Here is a 19,640-nt window from a genome sequence, read left to right as displayed (position 1 = left end):
AGAGTTCCAGCAACTCCTCCAGAGGACCAGGGTTCAATTCCCTGCACCCACATGGTGGCTCACAACTGGCTGTAACTCTAGTTTCAGGAGATCTGATGCCCTCTTCCAGCCTCTCTAAACACTGTACACACATGGTGCACGGATATATATGCAGGCAAAACACCCATACACGTAAAACATATATTTTAAAATTATTTAAAATACTAAGGCAGTATAAACTCTGAAGAGGCTTTCCACCGCTTAGACTGTAGTCTAACTTCTTAACATTACAAACTCACTATTAGAAATTAAGTCTTTAAAAAAATATGTATGTGTGTGTGTGAGTGCACGCGCGCACCCATAGAAGGAAGAGTTTTTAAATCTCAGGGTGCTGAAATTTCAGGTGATTGTGAGCTGCCTAACATGGATGATGGGAACCGAACTTGAGTTCTCTGAAAGAGCAGCGAACACTCTTAACCTCTGAGCTGTTCCTTCAGCCCCAGAGCTTGATAAGTACTGCATTGATTCGATCCCTTCCCTTCCCTTCCCTTCCCTTCCCTTCCCTTCCCTTCCCTTCCCTTCCCTTCCCTTCCCTTCCCTTCCCTTCCCTTCCCTTCCCTTCCTTCCCTTCCCTTCCCTTCCCTTCCCTTCCCTTCCCTTCCCTTCCCTTCCCTTCCCTTCCCTTCCCTTCCCTTCCCTTCCCTTCCCTTCCCTTCCCTTCCCTTCCCTTCCCTTTCCTTTCCTTACCAAGCTGAAAATAATTTAAAAGGAACATTGCTGGCGAAGTCTCAAAGTAAAGTTTATCTCCCATGAGCATCGAGTCCACTCTGGTTGGTCTTGTTGGTGATGTGCCACAATAAAGGTATGAAATTTTTCTTTAAGTAAAGCCTCGACTACACAAGGCCAGAACTGTTCTCCAAAGTGTGTAAATATTTTAACTCATCAATAAAGTTTCCTTTCCCAGGCTTAGGGGTAAGTGTTCAAATGACGGAGATGCTAGCAGAGAAACACCATTTTCAGAACCTAACGCGGGTGGCGAGATGAGAAGATCAGACATTTAATGACAATTCACTTGCAAATCTCTTCTTGGAAACGCATATTGAAATCTGCCCACAAAATTATCTCTCTAGCCATTGTTACACTCCGGTGAACACAGTCTCCAGCGTGTGTGTATTTAAAGCAAGAATGAGGGCTGGAGCTGGAGGTCCACTCTGGAAGGATCTCTTTACTTGTTGTCCCTTGGGGCTGCAGTTCCAAGAAGACAAAGGAGAAGGGGGGTTTCCCCAGCAGGCCCGCTGCGTTTTACTTAAAAGCAAGCTGGGGGCAACCCCCCACCCCCACCCCGGAGAGCCAAGGCTGGCCCTGGGTACCGCTGGCCGGGGCTCCCTTCCCCCGCGGCCGCCCCGGGGGAGAAGCCGCGGCCCCTCCCGCCGGAGAACAAACGGGACATTCAGCCGCCGCCCGCGGCTGCCAGGGCGCGTCCCCTGGGGAAATTAGGCGTAGAGTCGGCCGCGATCGCTTTCAAAAGCCGCCCTCCCGCCGTCCGCGGCGCACTTGGTACCTGGCTGCGGGCTCCGAGCGGGATGCCGCAGTGAGCTGCCGGCCATGGGGGGCGCGAGCGCCTGCATCCCGCTCTGCCTGCTGCTGGCCGCCGCGCAGCTGGCCCGGCCGCAGACCCCAGAGAGGTAAAGCCCGCCCGGCCCTTCCCCGCACCCCTGACCCCGCACCTCTCAACCGCCGGCTGCCCTGCTTTCCCGGACGCTGGCGCTGTGGTCCCCGGGCCACCACGTGGCGCGGCTAGCCTTCCCTTGCCTCGCCTCTCCGCGGTTTGTGTGCTGGTGCAGAGTTCACTAGCGCTCGAATGTGCTCCCTCCTCTTCCCAGCGCTTTTCTTCCTATCCTTGGCTAATCTAAGGCAGACCCAGGCCGCTCTTTAAGTGAGTTCTCGCTAACATCCGAGTGCCAGGGCAGAGGCATCTACAGGATCCTAACTCCAGCATCACCTCCAGCCGTCTCTGTCTCCCTATTTCCCTGGGCGTGGGGAGGGACGCACTGGGAAACCCAAGTTTTCCGAAACCAGGAGAAAACAGGGTCTGTCTCCAAATCTGAGAACTTACAAACTTTATGTTTACCATGGCTTTTAAACCATGTGGCTCTCCCAGAATGGCCCCCACCACCTCTCCCACTCTCTCCAGTTAAATCATTCAATTTTTATACAACACCCTGAGTGGAACATTTTTACATATTTACATGTATGACCTATCTTAAGCTAATGGTGAATTTGGGCAAGTTATCGGGCTATGATTTAAATATTCTAATCTGGCAAGCTTTCAGATTTTTTTAAAATCTGGTACAAGATTTTGTTAAACAGTATTAACTGGTTCACAGCAGCTCATACACCTTTTTGAAATTCACATTAGATTGCTAGAGTGTGTTTCAATTTAAGCATTCTCTCCTCTTATTTTCCCAGACCTGTTTTCACATGTGGCGGCATTCTTACCGGAGAGTCTGGATTTATTGGCAGTGAAGGTTTTCCTGGAATGTACCCTCCAAATAGCAAATGTACTTGGAAAATCACAGTAAGTATTTATTTTAAAGGTGTTCTTCTGGGTGTGGGTACTGGAAAGAGTGCACATTGGTGCCATTACCCCCTGGTGTCAGGATTCAGGGTAGTGGTAGATGCCTAAGAACGAGAAATGTTGCATTTATTTCATTTGGGAAGTTTTTCTTAAGAGAGCCGGTGGTGTCCTGCAATAGTGATTAGAAAGGGCTCAGGATGATGTTGAAGGAAGAAACCGCTGAAGCCCATGTTTCTGAATTAGTTGTTTTATGGATTCATGATTAAGGCTGTTTCCAGTTAGAGGTCTGTTGGAAGGATCTTTGAAAGTTAAATGCTGTTCATACCTGCATAAATCCCTCATGGGAAATAAATGATCAAAGTAGTTTTGACTACTTTATACTGAGGAGAAAAAGAATAGCAGTTACCAACAACCCTTGCTGCCATTTATTGTCCCTTCTTAGGAAGCACCACTAAAGGCAATCTAATACTGGAGGATGCTAAGGAGGGTTTAATAAAATGCTCCCAGTAGTCAATGCCTGTGGTCCTAGCCCAAGTCAAGGCAAGAAACCAGATAAAGACACAACTAATATAAATAAAAGTCTGGATTTAGAGTCAGCTGGCTGAGTCATATTTCCAGTCACTGCTGCTGTAACTTTTCTTGTTGCTCTTGGGAAGTTATTTGGTAATCAAAAAAGTCCATTTAGTCAGGATGTAACACCCACCAGTTATGATTTGTTGCATGTATGTTGCTATATACATTGTACCAGGGGCTCATACATGCTAGATAAGTCCTCTACCACTGAACTACACACCCAGCCCCATCATGTCTTAAGTACTGAAATGCCAAGTAATTAACAAGCCTCTCACTGAGTCCACAGAACCATTCCCTGTTTTATAGATGGTAAAGCTGAGGCCTAACAGAATTAGATAGAGACATTGATTTGATAAGCCTGACTTTACCTGGTGTGCAATGACGTTTGGCAGGCAGAATCCGGTGGAGGACCCCTCCATAAAATGAAATTTGGCTTTTTAAATGTTCAGTGAATGAGTACAGACTTTGTTATGTTGTTACAGCACCTGAAGCTAGGGGAGCAGACACTCCAGAAGCAGCTTTGAAATACTGATATTAATAAATGTGAAGTAAGGCTGGGAGACAAGTGTAAAATGACTTAGTTTTATTTTATAGTTGTGTTTTCATTGTGACTCAGTGATTCTGAGTTCAAAATGATCCAAGAGGCAGCGTGTGCCTAAGAAGCCAAAATTCATGCTTGGTTGTGTATTTGGGGGCTGTACCAGTCATGTTGCTGTGGCATCAGGACTTTAATGGGGGAGGGGTATGTCCAGAGGAGATATTTCTGCATCAGGGAGGGGCTTTGTCTCAGAGGAGGTGTAGTTGCCCCCCCCCCGAAAAAAAAGGCCTAAGGGTGGGGTGGAAGGGTGGGTGTGGAGTGTTAAGGGGTGGGATGGGTCTGGGGTGGAGAAGAGGGTTAACTGCCTTAAGAACAACTCAAGGAAGTCAGGGTAGCTGGAACGGAATGAAGAAAGAGCAGTCTGGAGAGAAGTGAGGAAACAAACCGGAGGACCATGAGATTGAAGCCAACCCGAATGGCTGAGTAGTGAGTGCCAGACTCAAAAAGCTGTGTGTGTGGAGGGAGGGTGCAGAGGAGGGCTAAGATGGTGTTAAGGATCCAGGAGAGGATGGAGTAACAGGGGAGTAACAACAAAGATGAAGAAATGTGGCATCTTCTACGTTCAGGTGTTTCATAGGTAGATGTACATGCAACCAGGGTGTAGTGGCACCAGCTGATAGGTCCATGTGCCAGCTTGTCCCCTTTGTGGCTCCTGATCTAGGCAGGGGTGACTTCTGCTGGGGCTTTACCCAAGGCAGTCTAGGAAGACCTTCTCAAAGCCAGCTGTATTGGACAAGATTCTCTAGAGGAACAGAACCAATTGTGTGTGTGTGTGTGTGTGTGTGTGTGTGTGTGTGTATCTGTGTGTCTCTCTGTGTATGTGTCCCTGTGTATGTGTATCTCTCTCTGTGTGTGACTGTGTGTATGTGACTGTGTGTGTATGTGTGTACCATGGGCTTTTCGGAGTCCACCAGTGCCTGTGACCGCAATGGAGAGGCAAACAAACAAACAACTCAGTAACCACTCAGTCAACTAAACTGGGTACTTCAGTATTTCCATCTAACACTGAAAGCCTATAGGCTCCCTGGAGAGCAGCTGGTGTGGTGTCCATGTTGAAAAGCTGAGGAAACTAGGGTGTGATGTCAGCATAGGATGACAGTGGTGGGGATAGACACACTGGCCCCTCAAGAAGAGAAGACAGGGTCATTCATACTGCTCTTTCCTCAAAGCTCTTTCTATGTGGGGTGCCTGGGAGATGGTACCACCCTCAGTCAATCCTCTCTGAAAGACATTAAACAACAACCCTCCTCTCACAAGAAACCCAAAGGACCTAGAACCTCGTAGACACACTCCGAGGTGTGTCTTCTCTATAACTGCAAGTCCCATCAGGGTGACAATCGAGATCAACTGTCACATCAATTGATCCAGTCCAGTTTTGTGCTTCTGCAGTCAGAAAAGCAAGAACGGAGTTCTACTGGCACTCAATATTACATCATATCATGTACATTATGTTTTCTTATGTCAGTGGTTATGTATGTGTATGTGGGTTTACATCTAGCATTTTCTTCAATGCTTCTCCATCAGTATCTCTCACTGAACCCTTGCCTGCCCACCCATTGGCTAGACTGGCTGGTAAGCCCCAGGGATTATCCTCTCTCTACCTCCACAGCTACTGTCATCCTCTGCTAACATCAGACTTTTCATTTCCTTACCATCCCAACCTTTCCAACTCAAGATGTGCACAGCAAGGTGGATTTCACTGCCAGATTGTTTCCGTGGAACTGTTTTATCAGTGGGAAAATGAAGGAAGTCTGATGCGTGGTTTTAAAATTGTCACAACTAAATGTTTTAGCCCATCGTCTTGGCTTTCCTGGTATGGAAGTGTGGCTTGCATATTGGAAATGTTTCCTTGTTTTAATTTGGTTTTTGTTGCTATGATAAAACACTGGCCAAAACCAATTTGAAGAGAATAGGGTTTATTTCATCTTATACTTTACAGTCTGTAATTGAGGAGCTCAAGCAGAAATCTGAATTCAGGAACATAAGCAGAGACCATGGGGGATGCTGCTTGTTTCCTCTCGCTTGCTCAGCTATTTTTCCTATATAGCCCAGAACTACTTGCCTAGGGATGGCACCACCCGCAGTGGACTAGGCCTTCCTACATCAATTAGCAATTAAGAAAATGCCCAGGATATGCCATAGGCCCTTCAGATGGAAGCAGTTCCTCAATTGAGGTGTCCTCTTCCTAGCTGGCTCTAGTTTGTGTCAACTTGACAAAAACTAACCAGTACAGGCCTGATAGAACTCTCTTCCCTCAGAGACGAGATCAAACTTGGAGGCTTCAACAAGCAAAGCCCTTGCTGTACAACTGAGCTACATTACCAGCCTGTATTCTAGTATTTTAAATTTTATAGCAACTTCTTGATTGAAGGCACCATTGTACACATTGTCTTTGTGGATTATTTAAATGAAATGTTTTATTTCCTTAATCATAGTAGCCACTTTTAAATGCTCAGTAGCACTCTGTTTCCCTCTCTCCTTCTCGCCCTTTCTCTTTCTTCCCCTCCCCATGACTAGTGTGCATGAATATTTCCATCATTGTAAAAGATTCCTTTGGACAGTTCTTGAGAACGGAAGTGCTCCAGACCATATAGCTGTACTTCTGCCCTGTCACTGGGGACGCTGACATTAGTCCTCCATAGTTGATGACTTAATCCTGCTGACTCAGCTTTATCATTCTGGCCAACAACTTGTGGTGGCCTTAGTTGACTAGGTTTTAGTAATTAATTTGGCTGAGCATGTTCTTAAACAATGTACGGCTACACATTAAATAGATGATTTGAGGGTTATGAAATAGTTCAGTATTATGTAATCCATGGTGAGAGTGAGTGTTTCTTAACTTCCTGTAGATGTTAACTCTACAGAAAGTTAACCACATGGACATCTGCATTAGATGCTATGCCTTGCCTTGGTAGTAAGGGGCAAGAATTGAGTATGAGTCAACAACTAAAGTGGAAATCAATCTTTTTGTAATAAAACATTGGGGTGAGGCTGATGTCACCCCCCAAGTGACTGAAGCATGAAAAGCACGTGCCAAGCCCTGGAGCAAGAGATGGCACTCCAGATCTTGGCACACTGCCACCACACTTGGTTACAGTTCTCCTTTGCAATAATGGAGGGGGTGATGGAAGGTAGCTGAGATCCTCAAAGAAAGTGGAAAGGCTGCAATGAAGCCCTGTCAGCAAGGGCTCGGGCCGTGGGCCATCGGAACACTGGCCGGAAGCCTCCTAGGCGAATCTCGGCGATGTCAGAAGTGATGTGAGCATTTGCAGATGGCTGCGAGGGTAGGGCTAGTGAGATACAGCCCACCAGACCCCTTGCAGTTCTAACTCTTCAGCACCCCTGACATCTAGATCACCAGCCTCTTAATAGTGTCTGGATAAATTCAGCAAAAGCTTGGGGAATCGCTAATGTTCCTTGATGTTTTCGCCCATTGCGTTCTCCTCTTTGACTCCCATAGTAGAATCAAAGATAGAACTTGATGATTTTAAACAATTTCACTCTTTTGTAGGAAAGTCAACTGCTGAAGATTTGCTTACAGAAACAATAAGTTACAGGAAACTTGAAGCCCACAGACTTCCTAAACATGTATAAGCACAGAGACTTCTGGGAAATCCTAAACATGTATAAGAATTGTTGTTTAAAATTAGTTCCTGAACTTAAAATCCAGCAGAGTATCCTAGTGTGTAAAGGAGATGCTGTTACCGAGATAACGTCGGGTCTGCAGAGATGGGCAGAAATTATTTTATTCTTAGGTTTTAAGCTGGACACAATTTACACTTCAGTTTTAAAATAGGAAACTCCACGTGTGGAGATAGATTGTTACATCAGGATTAAAATCACAAAGTTTGTATTATTTGTAATTGCCTCATCTATAAAAAGAATGAAGAACATTGAAGTCAGCTGGTTATTTAGAGTTTTTAATATTAACTTCAGGGGCTGGAGAGATGGCTTGGTGGTTAAGAGCACTGAATGTTCTTCCAGGGGACTCAGGTTCAATTCCCAGCACCCACATGGCAGCTCACAGTTGTCTGTAACTCCAATTCCATGGTAAAACACCAGTGCATATGAATATTAATTTTAGCATTAATATAATAGAAAAACACCCAGCAAATGTTTGAGCAGTTTGCTTATGTTTCTTCTGCAGAAAGAGCCTCAGCAGTCTAGCCAGTGCATGTCCGGCCATTTCATAAGTCACCTGCTTTATTCGGGCCAGCTAGCATATACTAGACTTAACATGTAATTCACACTACTTAAATGACAATGTATATTTTCAGCATGCCTTCACATGTATTGAACCATTTTATCTCATTTGCATTTAATTCTCTGATTTGGGTAAGGCAAGCATTAGTATATCCATTTCACAGGTAGAGAAACTGCTAGCTGAAGAACTTTCGTTAGATTTGACCAGTGTGTGGTTGCTTATGCCTGCATGTCCGGAGAGTGCTGTAAATTGGGGGTCAGTCTGGTCTATACTGTGAGATCTTGTATCAAAAAATCTAAGCTAAACAAAACTTGTATCTTGCCTAATATAACATCATGTCTATAAACACCATGAAAAGACTCGCAGTTTCCTGTCGAGGTAATATATAATTATTATTTATCTCTTATACAAACATTCTAACTGAGTGTCCTGGTATAGGTGCCCCATTGTGCTGGCCCTTTGGGTAAAGAGACAAGGCATGTTTTCCATCCCTAGAGAGTTCAGATCTGGTAAGAAGGAGATAAGAAAATCAGTGACAGGAACATTTAAAAGTCATTTTTGCTGCTCACTCTTAAGTAACTTTATGTATTGAAAATTTTGAAGATGCCTTTATAAGGTTTTGGATTCACAGGTCAGTATTTTTTTTTTTTTACACATGCCTTGATTATTTCGATATCTGAATAATAATGAACCCTAGAGAGGTATTTTTGTACCATTGCCTTGAGGGTAATCTTATAACTTATGTATGTTAAAGTCATCATACTGAATCTGTCTTCCAGGAGCCTGGTTAAATGGCATTCACATTTTGCTTAGAGAATTTCTAAATTAAAAAGGGATTGGGGTTTGTTTCTTCTCAACTTTTATATGGTTAGTGAGAAGAAAATCAGCATGGAGCTGTGTATGTGCCATGTTCTAGGAAGAACAGTGTTAGGTATGTAATTTGAGAAAACAAAGAATTAATTTGGGCAGGAACTCAACATTTAAGTCAGTTAATTATACCTAAGGGTAAAGAAAGGGTTCTCAAATCACCATAACTATTATTTGTCTGGAATAGCCTCCGCAGGATAGATAGAAGAATGGAATTTGGAGTTTAACCACGAACTTCCTGGCTTTTGACTGCACATAGGATTTAGCATTATATGGAGACTTAAGTTCCGATCTTAAGTATGTTTTTTTTCTAATGAATGTATATATTTCCCTTATAGGCACAGCCCTTTAGCTGCCTGAATAATAGTGTTACCCAGTGCTAAAGTTAGTATGATTAAGCACAGATGAGTGAGATCAATAGAACATGTTTGCATCTTCAAACTTGGAAGCCAAACTTGTTTTGTGTTTTAGACTGATAATTTCTAATTTAGAAGTTTTATGAGTCTTGAAGTAGATAAATTCCTCCTTTGAGGGTTCAGTTACTAAGACGCTAGAGTTACAGAGCTTTCCTGCTGTCTCAGGTCCTTTTGGGAAGGACAAACATAGATCCTAAATAAATAAGCAAGTGGGTAACACTTTCCCAATGGGGGCCCAACCCACTTTTCCTAAATTTAGCTCCCCGCTTGCTTTTGAGGGCTTCTGTTGCCTCTTTTAATTTTGTTTTCCTTTGCTCTTTCAGATGGAAGTTAAGTATGTATTTATTGATTGGAAACCTGATGTTTTATAAATGCGCTCATTTATTCTGCCTGTATTTTTAGTGCTATTTCCAATCCAATGCCTTTAAAAGGCTTAACGAACAGAGGGATTAGCATGAAAATGAAGTTTTCATGTGTTTCTTTTTTGACAGAAATTCTTTGGTAACATTGTCAATGGAGAAGGTATTCAATAAAGGTGAATACCCAGGGAGAACTTTTACATCCCTTACTTACGCCACAGTTCAAATTATGGTGTGAACTCAGTAGCAAATCTGAATTGTTCTATGAAAATTTTGCCAACTCCTTCAAAGCTACCACTTTCCTCATCCTTAGAGCTGGGCATACTCTTGTGGATGGCTGCTGCGTGGTTTCCTCACACAGGGAGACGTTATGTATATGGTGGGACCTGAGGAGCAGCCTATGAAAGCGCTCTTTGCCCTCAAATTTACACCTCAACAATGCAATGATGCTTTCAGGCATCTCTGAACTTCTTACTCTAGGAACTTGGAGGGTGGGGGAACAAGTGTTTTCTTGAAATCCATTATTCTTTAGCTCATGAGAGGTGAGTCTTGAACACCCAATGTAAGCATCCTGAATAAGCCAGAGACTTGGAGCAGTGAAGAGTTAGAATTGAAGCTTCCTAAAGCATAAGCACACCTCTCTTTCACCACACCCTAGGCTCCCTCCTCAGATGCTCACTCTTGAACCACCCCCCCCCCGACCTGCACGTAACCAAAATGTCCAGAGAGAGAGTGAGACAGTTGGTCAAGGAGGGGCCATTACCAGATCAGACTGAGAAGAAAGGAACTGCCTGTGGCAGTTTTACTGTTAGGTGCCCCCTAGAAATGGATGCTGAGTTTGACTGCTAGACACACACAGACTTGCTAAAATCTTTGGGTTACAACTGACCTCTTCTGAAGGAACCATAATTCATTAATTCACTAAGATCGCCCATGATGTGCCCATCCGATGCTGCACTGAATCCAGAAACTGCAATTAGGGTCGAGAAATCACACCCCTGCATTGGAGCAGGGAGAGGCAAGGTGAACGGGGACCAAATGGAGTTGTTTGTGTGGCATTCCTGGACCCTAGAAGAATAAGCATTGGGGAGGCATGTGGACGTGGGTTTTAATCTCTGTTTACACATTTGCTACGCATGTGGGGAGGTTCTGAACCTTTCTGAAGCTGGCACCCTCTTGATGTGAGCACTGAAGTAGGTATTAGATGGGAGGGCCCTTGGCACAGGGCTAGAGGTGGTGTTGATCTTTTTAAACCACTTCTCCAGGGCTGCAATAAGGAATGAAAGTGTGGTGTTTGTGTAGGACTTGCCTGCAAGCCAACTGGTTTCAACTTGGTTGGTAATCCTTGGGGGCATGACGAATTCCCATCGGAAATTTCTCCCTGTGTGCTTTCACCATTTAAAATACAATCTTTCATAAGATTTTATCCACAGGGCTTCTTCCCACCCTCCCACCCCAGCCAACTCCCACCCTTGCACCAACTGAGGATTCCTCAAGACTTTAAAACTGGGGTGCTCAGACTCAGAGAAAGGACCATCAATGAAGCTGAGAGAAGGCTGAGCTCAATGGAAGGGCACGTGGCTGTCTTGTGCAGGGTCCTGGGTTCTGCCTCCAGGACTACATTTCTGTCTTTAGAAATGGAGACATTTTCCTTCTTTGGAGTTCCAATCACCAAACAGGCCCTGGTTACACAAACCAGCTAAAGCCATTACCGAGGGATTCCCAATGAAGACACATCATGATCCAGAGTTTCAGGTGTAGGTTTTCAAGTCAGACTGCTGGGGTCCATCACCAGCCCTGCACTTGGAGTCTCCAAAGATGAGCCTCCAAATGCCATGCCTTCTGGTTTCCCATGTTCCCCATAGAGAGTCTTGAGCAGTCTGGTGAAACAAAATTTGTGGGAGTAGCCTAGGGAGGAAGTAACCATGTCCTGGAAGCTAGAGAGATGGCCCAGCAGTTAAGAGCAATGGTTGCTCGTCCTCAGGATCTTGGTTTGATTCCCAGCACCTACATGGTTGCTCACAACTGGCTATAACTCCAGCCCTAGAGGATCTGACAGCCTCTTCTGTCCTCCACCATTACCAAGCATACACACAATACAAAGACATACATGTAGACAAAACACCCATATGCATAAAATAAAAAGTTTAAAGAACACAGCACTTAGCGGATAGTAAATACTAAAAAATTATTTTTCCATGAAGTATTTACTGATATAGTAGAGTAGGGGAGATCCCTGCATTGGATAGTGCTTGCCTAGAAGCGGTGAACGGGTAGGGGTCAAGGGGGTAACATGAGCTGTGAAGACAACATACAAGACATGTAATGAGAATTGCAAGCTTAATTGAAATGGGATCAATGATGTGGTGACATCTGAGCTGTGAGACTCGGGTGTCTCTGAGTCACTGTCACTCAGAGTAGTGTGCAGCAAGCCCTCAGTACATCTGTGAACCAGAAGGCCATGCTTGGAGCCTAAGATTACCTTCCCAGAGCGTCCAGAGAGAACCTTTGTCACAGCTCCGATTGATCGCACTCCATGCTCTGTTTGCTAGTCTGCGTCCCCTGCTAAACTATAAAGCCCTTGAGGACATGGCCATTGTAGTTTCTTTTCCTCTCTGGAACTTCCCACACTAGCCCCACAGAGGGGATGGAGATCTAAACCCTAGTACAACTGAGTCCTCTCCTGACATTGGAAGGCCTCTGCTCAGAGTGGAAAAGCAAACTGAACAACAACCACGGGGTGTGAGTAGAGGGCTCAACCAACAAACTGCTCTGCGTGTGTCAGCCTCGGCATAGAAACAGCATGAAAAACCAAGACAACCCGCCGCTACGCTGTTTATGGCACAGCATGACTTACTGAGTTTTTCCAATAGGCAGCAAGGTGGCAGACTATAGTGCATTTTAGGTAATTCGTTACACAGATCCGTATCAAACAGTTTTAACCTTTCCCTAAATAGCGGGTTTCAAGTTGGCACTTAAGAAATGGTTTTATTGTGATAGCTAGTATTTTTTATTTATTTATTTACTTCTATTTTATGTGTATAGGTGTTTTCCTTGCATGCATGTCTGTTCAGTACTGTGCAGTGACCAAGGAGACCAGAAGAGGATGCTGGAGTCCCTGTAAGCCACCACATGGCTGCTGGGAATTGAATCGGGAACCTCGGCAAGGGCAGCCAATGGCCTTAACTCCTAAGCTATCTCTCCAGCCTCCATAGTATCATCATGTTAGCCCGTCTTTGTCTACATTGACTGAGTGGCAAGCACTGTTCTGACTCAGCTGACTAGTAGATAAGTACAGATTATTATATTATACAGGTTATAGCGCCTGCATAGCACTTGGGTTGCTTTTTTTAAAATTTCATTTTACATTCCAACCGAAGTTCTCCCTCCCACCGCTCCTTCCTCTCCCCTGCCCCTCCCCCCACCACCCACCCTCCACCCACTCCTCCCAACAGGTGAGGGAGTCCACAAAGTCTGGCACTTTAAGTTGGGGCAGGATCAAACCCTTCCCCCCTGTGTTAAGGCTGAGCACAGCATCCTACCATAGGGAGTGGGCTCCAACAGGCCAGCTCATGAAGCAGGGATGGATCCTGGTTCTACTGCTTCACAGCTGTCTCTGAATTAGAGGGCCTAGTTCGGTCCCGTGGAGCCTCCACGGCTGTCGGTCTAGTGTTCATTAGTTCCCACGAGCTTGGTTCAGCTGTCTTCTGTAGATTTCTCCATCATGATCTTGACCTCCCTTGCTCGTGTATTCCCTCCTCCCTCTCTTAGACGAGATTCCTGGAGTTTGGCCTGGTGCTTGGTTGTGGATCTCTGCATCTGGTTCCATCAAATACTGTGATGACAGTTTGTGTATTCACCAATCTGATTACAAGGGAAGGCCAGTTCGGGCACTGATGGCACTATTTCTAGGAGTCTTAGCTGGGGTCATCCTTGTGGATTCTTGGGAATTTCCCTAGCACCAGATTTCACCCTAGCCCCTTAATGGCTCCCTCTATCAAGATACCTCTTCTGTTGCTCTCCCGCTCCATCCCCCATGTTCTCATCCGCCATCCTCTCCCCTTACCACCCTCCTCTCCCCCAGGTTACCCAGGAGCTCTCACCTAATTCCCCTTCCCAGGGTGATCCATGAGTCCCTCTCAGGGTTCTCCCTGTTTCCTAGCTTCTCTGGCGCTGTGGATTGTAGGCTGGTGATCCTTTGCTTTACATCTAATGTCCACTTATGAGCGAGTGAAGCAATCCAGACTCAGAAAGACAAACACGGTTTGGATTTCCTTATTATTATTATTTATTTAAATTACAAACAGTCTTTTTTACACACCAATCCCAGTTCCCTCTCTCTCCCGTCTTCTCACTCCCCCCCACCATCTCCCCATCCCACCTCCTATCCACTCCTCAAAGAGGATGCGTCCTTCCACAGGGAATTATCAAAGTCTGTCACATGGTTTGGGCCAGGACTGAGGCCCTCCCCCCTGTATCTAGGCTGGGAGAGTATCCCTCCATAGGGAATGGGCTCCAAAAAGCCAGTTCATGGGATAAATACTGGTTCCGCTGCCCAAGCCCCTCAACTGACACCCGTGTTCAGGGGCCTGGTTTGGTCTTATGAAGGTTTCCCAGCGGTCAGTCTGGGTCAGTAAGCTCCCACTTGCTCAGGTCAGCTGTTTCTGTGGATTTCCTCAACATGGTCTTGACCCCTTTGCTCATCACTCCTCTGTCTCTACAACTGGATTCCAGGAGTCTGGCTCAGTGCTTAGTGTGAGTCTCTGCTTCTGCTTCCATCAGCTACTGGGTGAAGGCTTTAGGATGGCATGTAAGGTAGTCATCCATTTCATTATCAGGGAAGGGCATTTAAGGTAGCCTCTTCACTATTGCTTAGGTTCTTAGTTGGGGTCATCCTTGTGGATTCCTGGGGATTTCCCTAGTGCCAGATTTCTCATTAAGCTCTCAATGGCTCCCTCTATCAAGGTATCACTTTCTTTGCTCTCCTACACTGTTTTTCTTTCAGCTCAACCTTTCTGATCCCTCATGTTCTCCTCCTGGCAATCTTACCAAAAGCAATCTACAGATTCAATGCAATCCCCATCAAAATCCGAGCACAATTCTTCACAGACCTTGAAAGAACAATACTCAACTTAATATGGAAAAAAACAGAAAACCTCGGGTAGCCAAAACAATTCTGTACAATAAAGGAACTTCCAGAGGCATCACCATACCTGACTTCAAGCTCTACTATAGATCTATAGTAATGAAAACAGCTTGGTATTGGTGCAAAAATAGACAGGTGGACCAATGGAATCGAATTGAAGGCCGTGATATTAATCCACACACTTATGAACACCTGATTTTTTTTAAACAAAGAAGCTAAGATTATACAATGGAAAAAAGAAAGCATCTTCATCAAATGGTGCTGGCATAACTGGATGCTGGTGTGTAGAAGACTGCAGATAGATCCATATCTATGGCCATGCACAAAACTTAAGTCCAAATGGATCAAAGACCTCAACATAAACCCAGTCACACTGAACCTCTTAGAAGAGAAAGTGAGAAGTGTCTGACTCTTTGGAACTGGAGGTCAGGCACTTGTAAGCCACCATGTGATGATTACTTAGAAATCAAACCGGGGTCCTCTGGAAGAACAGCATGTGCTCCTAACCACTGAGCCATCTCTCCAGTCCCGTGTTACCAGACAGTAAATGAGTGGCCAGTAGGTGTGTAAAGAGATACATAGCATCATTAGCTACTGGAGAAATTTAAATATTTGTCAAGCATTTGAGAATGGCAGGAATCAAGAAGACAGACAATAGGGATTGAGCAGATGACTGTCAGTGAAGTGCATTCCATGCAAGCGTGAGGGCCTGGCTTTAATCTCTCACACCCACATAAAAAGCAAGTGTAAGACAAGCCTATAATTATTGGGCTGGGGAGGCAGAGACAGGAGGATTCCAAGGAAGTCAGTGGATCTCAGCAAATCGGTGAGCTCCAGGTTCAGTGAAAGTCTCAAAAAATAAGACAGAGAGTAGCTGAGGAAGACATCAGACATGCACACAAGTGTGACAACTGTGCTCAGTCAGGACGCACACACACACACACACACACACGCACACACACACACACAAGTCTTAACGTTTTTACAGTGCCGGTAGAAGTGTAAAATGGTACTTGTCACTTCAGAAAACAGTTCCTTTTAAAGGTAAACGTCTACCACATGGCCTAGCACTGACACCCCTAAGTACAAGAAAAGTGAAAATGTTTGTTCCTAAGACTTGTAAAAAGCTAGCCATATGACACACTGTTAATAACAACCCCAAAGTGGATGTATTCCAGATGTCAATCAACTGGTGAATGGACGAACAGTGTGTACATACAATGAAATATTGCGCAGTCATAAGAGGAACATGGTCCTCACTCGTGCCACAGCACAGATGTATCTCCTGACACTGTACTAAGTTAAAGAAGCCAGATGCAAGGCCCTATTCTGCAATAGTACACAACACATTTAAAAAAGACACATCTGTGGCTTCCAGAGGCTGGGGTGAGAACAAGGACTGCCTGCAGCTGGCATAAGAGATCTCCTGGAGACGATTAATAGAAACGTTCTAGAATTGGATGGTAATTGCGGTTGTGAAACTGCGTGAATTTACTAAGCATCACTGACATGTGCACTTAGAAGGAATGCGTTCATAGTGGATAATCATTCCTAAATGAAGTTGTTGTTTTTAAGGTTATAAAAGGAGGTGGGGCTTCAGATGGAAACTCTCTGGCCTGACTGACATTTGAGGTATCAGGGGACTGTGGGGGCCCTGCCTAGGGATTGTGGTCTAGAAGTAGGGTGAAAGCAGCAGCACCCCCTGTGCCTGGCTTCCGGGGACTGATAGAAGCTCCATGGCACCCTGCCCCTCAAGCAGTTTGGGGGGTGGATGGGCTCTGAGCAAAGGTGCTGTAACCACTTCATGAATTAAAGCCAAGCTCTGCAGTTGAAGAGCTGAAAACAGGGACAGGGTACCTAGAGAGGAGCCAAACACACTGCCGTGTACATCAGGCAGTGCCCAGTGACAGTGCTGAGCCTCTTCTGTCCTCTCTCTGGCATCCCCATGGTTTTTCCTAAGCATGTCGTTGTCACAGAACATTTAAGAACATTTAATTAAATGCCACACCAACTGAGCTAAGTGACTCACTCTCTGCCTCGTCTTACTTAAATATCATGCTAGTTTATCTACTTTTCTTCTGTTTTTAGTTTCATTAATTTTTTTAAAGCTTTTTGGGTGAGACTGAGTGGGAGATAGTTTAATTATTTTGAAGAGAAGGTATAATGAAGCTGGCTAGGTTCCTCCCCACCCCCTCCTTCTTACCCCTGGCTTTTGAAACAGGGTCTCTCTGTGTTCGTAGCCCAGGCTTGCTTTGATGTCACTGTCTCTCTGCCACAGAGTTCTAAATGCTGGGGTGACAGGGAAGGCGTTTTTATCTCTCTCTCTTTTTTTTTCTTTTTTTTTTTTTTTTTTTTTTTTTTTTTTTTGAGATGGGGGCTCACTATGCCCTAGAATTCACTACGCAGACTAGCTTGGCTTCAAACTGACTGCTGTCCTTCTGCCTCTGCTTCCCAAATGCTGGGATTTTAGGCTTGTCTGGCATGTTTTCTAGCATCCTGAGCTGCTGGCAAGAGCTCTAGAATTACACGGGCAGAAACAAGGAAAGGGCAACAGCTACGCATAGCCACTCATGGTTGGTCACACCGGTCTGGTTGATGCATTTCTCAGTCTGCTTCTTCAGGGCCCAGGTAGCCCCAGAAAGGCTTTATTGCCTGGGAGACTGATAATATTCTTCTCATGGTGTCATCACATGGAGGAGTCACTGCTCTTGGAATTCAAGATGAGTAGAGGCAAAAATGACACCCAGAAAGATGGAGTGGCTTAGGGAGCCAAAACTGGAGGTAGGCAAGGCCTTTGTGGCAGTCATTCTAATTGCCCTTTAATATTGTAGCATATTCCTATAACATCTTAAATGCAACATTTAAAAAAACAAACCACTGTGCCCTCTGCCTCTTTGCATGTCTTCTAAGGTAAAATAACGCATGTTCCTCTTCTCTTTACTGCGTTTCTATTTCTGATGCTGCCCATGGGCTTGCCACTTCCAGGGTGTCTTTGGTGAAGTGTCTCTTGCCTGACATTGTACCTCTTGTCTCTTGTCACCTTAAATAAGCTCAGCTTTCCCCCACAATGGCCACAAAATAACAATGACGTCTCTCCTTTTTTCCTTTGTGATATGAGCATGTGTGCCTTCTAAGTTGGCACATGCTGATAGCTTCCAGTGCAGCAGGAAATAACGAGAATAGGAATCAATACAGCTTTCTGGTGTCAGTACTCTGTTAATGTTAAAATGCAGGGGCTGAGGAGATGATTCAGTATGTAGAAACAATCTCTGTGTAAGCCTGGTGACCTACCTGAGTTTCTGTCCCCGGAGCCCAACTAAAAGCTGGAAACAGTAGTGCAAGTGTCTGTAATCTTTGCGTGCCTGCGAGAAATGGGAAGGGGAGACGAGAGGGCCTCCAGAAACTAGAGGGCTAGCCTGGTTTACACAGCCAACAAGGGTCCATCTCAGACAAAGTGGAAAAGCAAGCGCCAACAGCCAAATGCACATACGCATCTTCCCCATGCATGTACACACACACACACACACACACACACTAAGAAAATAAAATAAATTATTCACAAGTTTTGAGTTTATCAATTTCTATGAATCTATTCTGTAAAAATATTTCCTTGAACACAGGATCTGTGTAATTACATATATAGAGGCAGGAGTGGTCGTTCCCGAGGAGAAAGTGCAAACGGTGGGCTACTGATGCCTGTATCGGGAAGATCTAGTGATAGAGACTCAGAAAATAAGCAAACTTCAAGAGATGCAATCACTGCTCCAGGGAAAACAAATTTCATGAGAAAGGGAACACTTTAGCTGAGCAGTGACTTTACATGAAGGCGGTACGGGGAATTTGACTCAACTAGGAACTTGATGGAGGGACAGGGGGAATTACAGGCATAAGATAATGAGTGAAAGAGATAAATCAAGGCGAAGGGCTGCAGGCTGCTTTTCCACAAGGAGGTGAGTCCTGGAAGGGCTTGCCCAGAGTTAAACTGGTCACCTGTGAGAGGCAGACACGGGATGGGGAAATGGCATGGACTGGAATGTCTCATTAAAGCCTGTCATTCTGTTATCCTTTGTAAGCAGCAACATTAATTTTTACAAATAAATCAGATTTGCAAATAATTGAGTTATCTCTGGTAGCAACTGTATGCAGCCCCTAAAGCCTTTTTACTCACGGGAGAAGAGAGTGGATGCTCATTTGCATATAGCCTTTTTTAACTATTCAGTTGCCTTGCTGTGATCCCCCCTCCCCATCTCAGAAGGGAAGGGCTTTTGTTTCAGTCCTAGTAAAACGCCATTACAAGTTTATACTCAGGATCCATTACAGATCTTTCCAGCTAAATTCCAGATTACAGAATTATTCTTGAAAATGACATATCAGGGTTTCCTCCCCCACTTTCTTTAGGTCGCTGGATAGAAATAAGCTCTACTTGTAAAGTTTTGCAGGGTTACATTTAGAATCGTTTAAGAAGAACGAACCAGAGATCAGGCAAGAGCAAGGATGGTAAAATACCGCTGCAGAAGCTGATCCTTGGAGCCCATGGGAAAAGCCACGCACTATCTCTGGGATTTGCTGTTCAGTCAGCCTAGCCTAACGGGAGAGTCCCAGGTCCCACACTGTCTTAAAACACAAGCTGGACAGCTCTTGAAGAACAATGTCTGGTGGCCTCTGGCTTCCACACACGTGTGTTCCTGCATACATACCCGGAAACACAGGCACTCATGTGGGCACACACAAGGGAGAAATCCTCAGTGCTCTGTGAGGATTTTACTAGTAAAAGACTCCTCCGGCTGTTATTTCTGTTGTGCTTAAAAATAGCTGTAACATGGACTAATTGTTTAACCTAGGGACGTTTTTTTTTTTTTTTTTCCTTCTGCAAATCTCCACCAATCATGTTTATCTTGTTCTGGGTTGCCTCATCTTGAC

At 44.9% G+C, this 19,640-nt stretch overlaps 1 protein-coding gene across 1 annotated transcript in view; it reads left to right on the top strand.

Annotated features, from left to right (window-relative positions):
- Positions 1 to 1,320: 1,320 nt before the first annotated feature.
- The window catches only part of Pcolce2 (procollagen C-endopeptidase enhancer 2), a 42,933-nt gene continuing 24,613 nt past the window's right edge, over positions 1,321 to 19,640 (top strand). Inside the window, exons 1-2 of the mRNA XM_051207110.1 lie at positions 1,321 to 1,664; positions 2,449 to 2,557. Of these exons, the coding sequence (XP_051063067.1) occupies positions 1,585 to 1,664; positions 2,449 to 2,557 (189 nt within the window). The 5' untranslated portion in view covers positions 1,321 to 1,584. The remainder of the gene's footprint in view (positions 1,665 to 2,448; positions 2,558 to 19,640) is intronic.

This window comes from Phodopus roborovskii, unplaced genomic scaffold, assembly GCF_943737965.1.
Source record: "Phodopus roborovskii unplaced genomic scaffold, PHOROB, whole genome shotgun sequence".
NCBI classification, from domain to species: domain Eukaryota; kingdom Metazoa; phylum Chordata; class Mammalia; order Rodentia; family Cricetidae; genus Phodopus; species Phodopus roborovskii.
The sequence above is the reverse complement of the archived record's forward strand: the minus strand, read 5'-3'. Positions and strand labels throughout refer to the sequence as shown.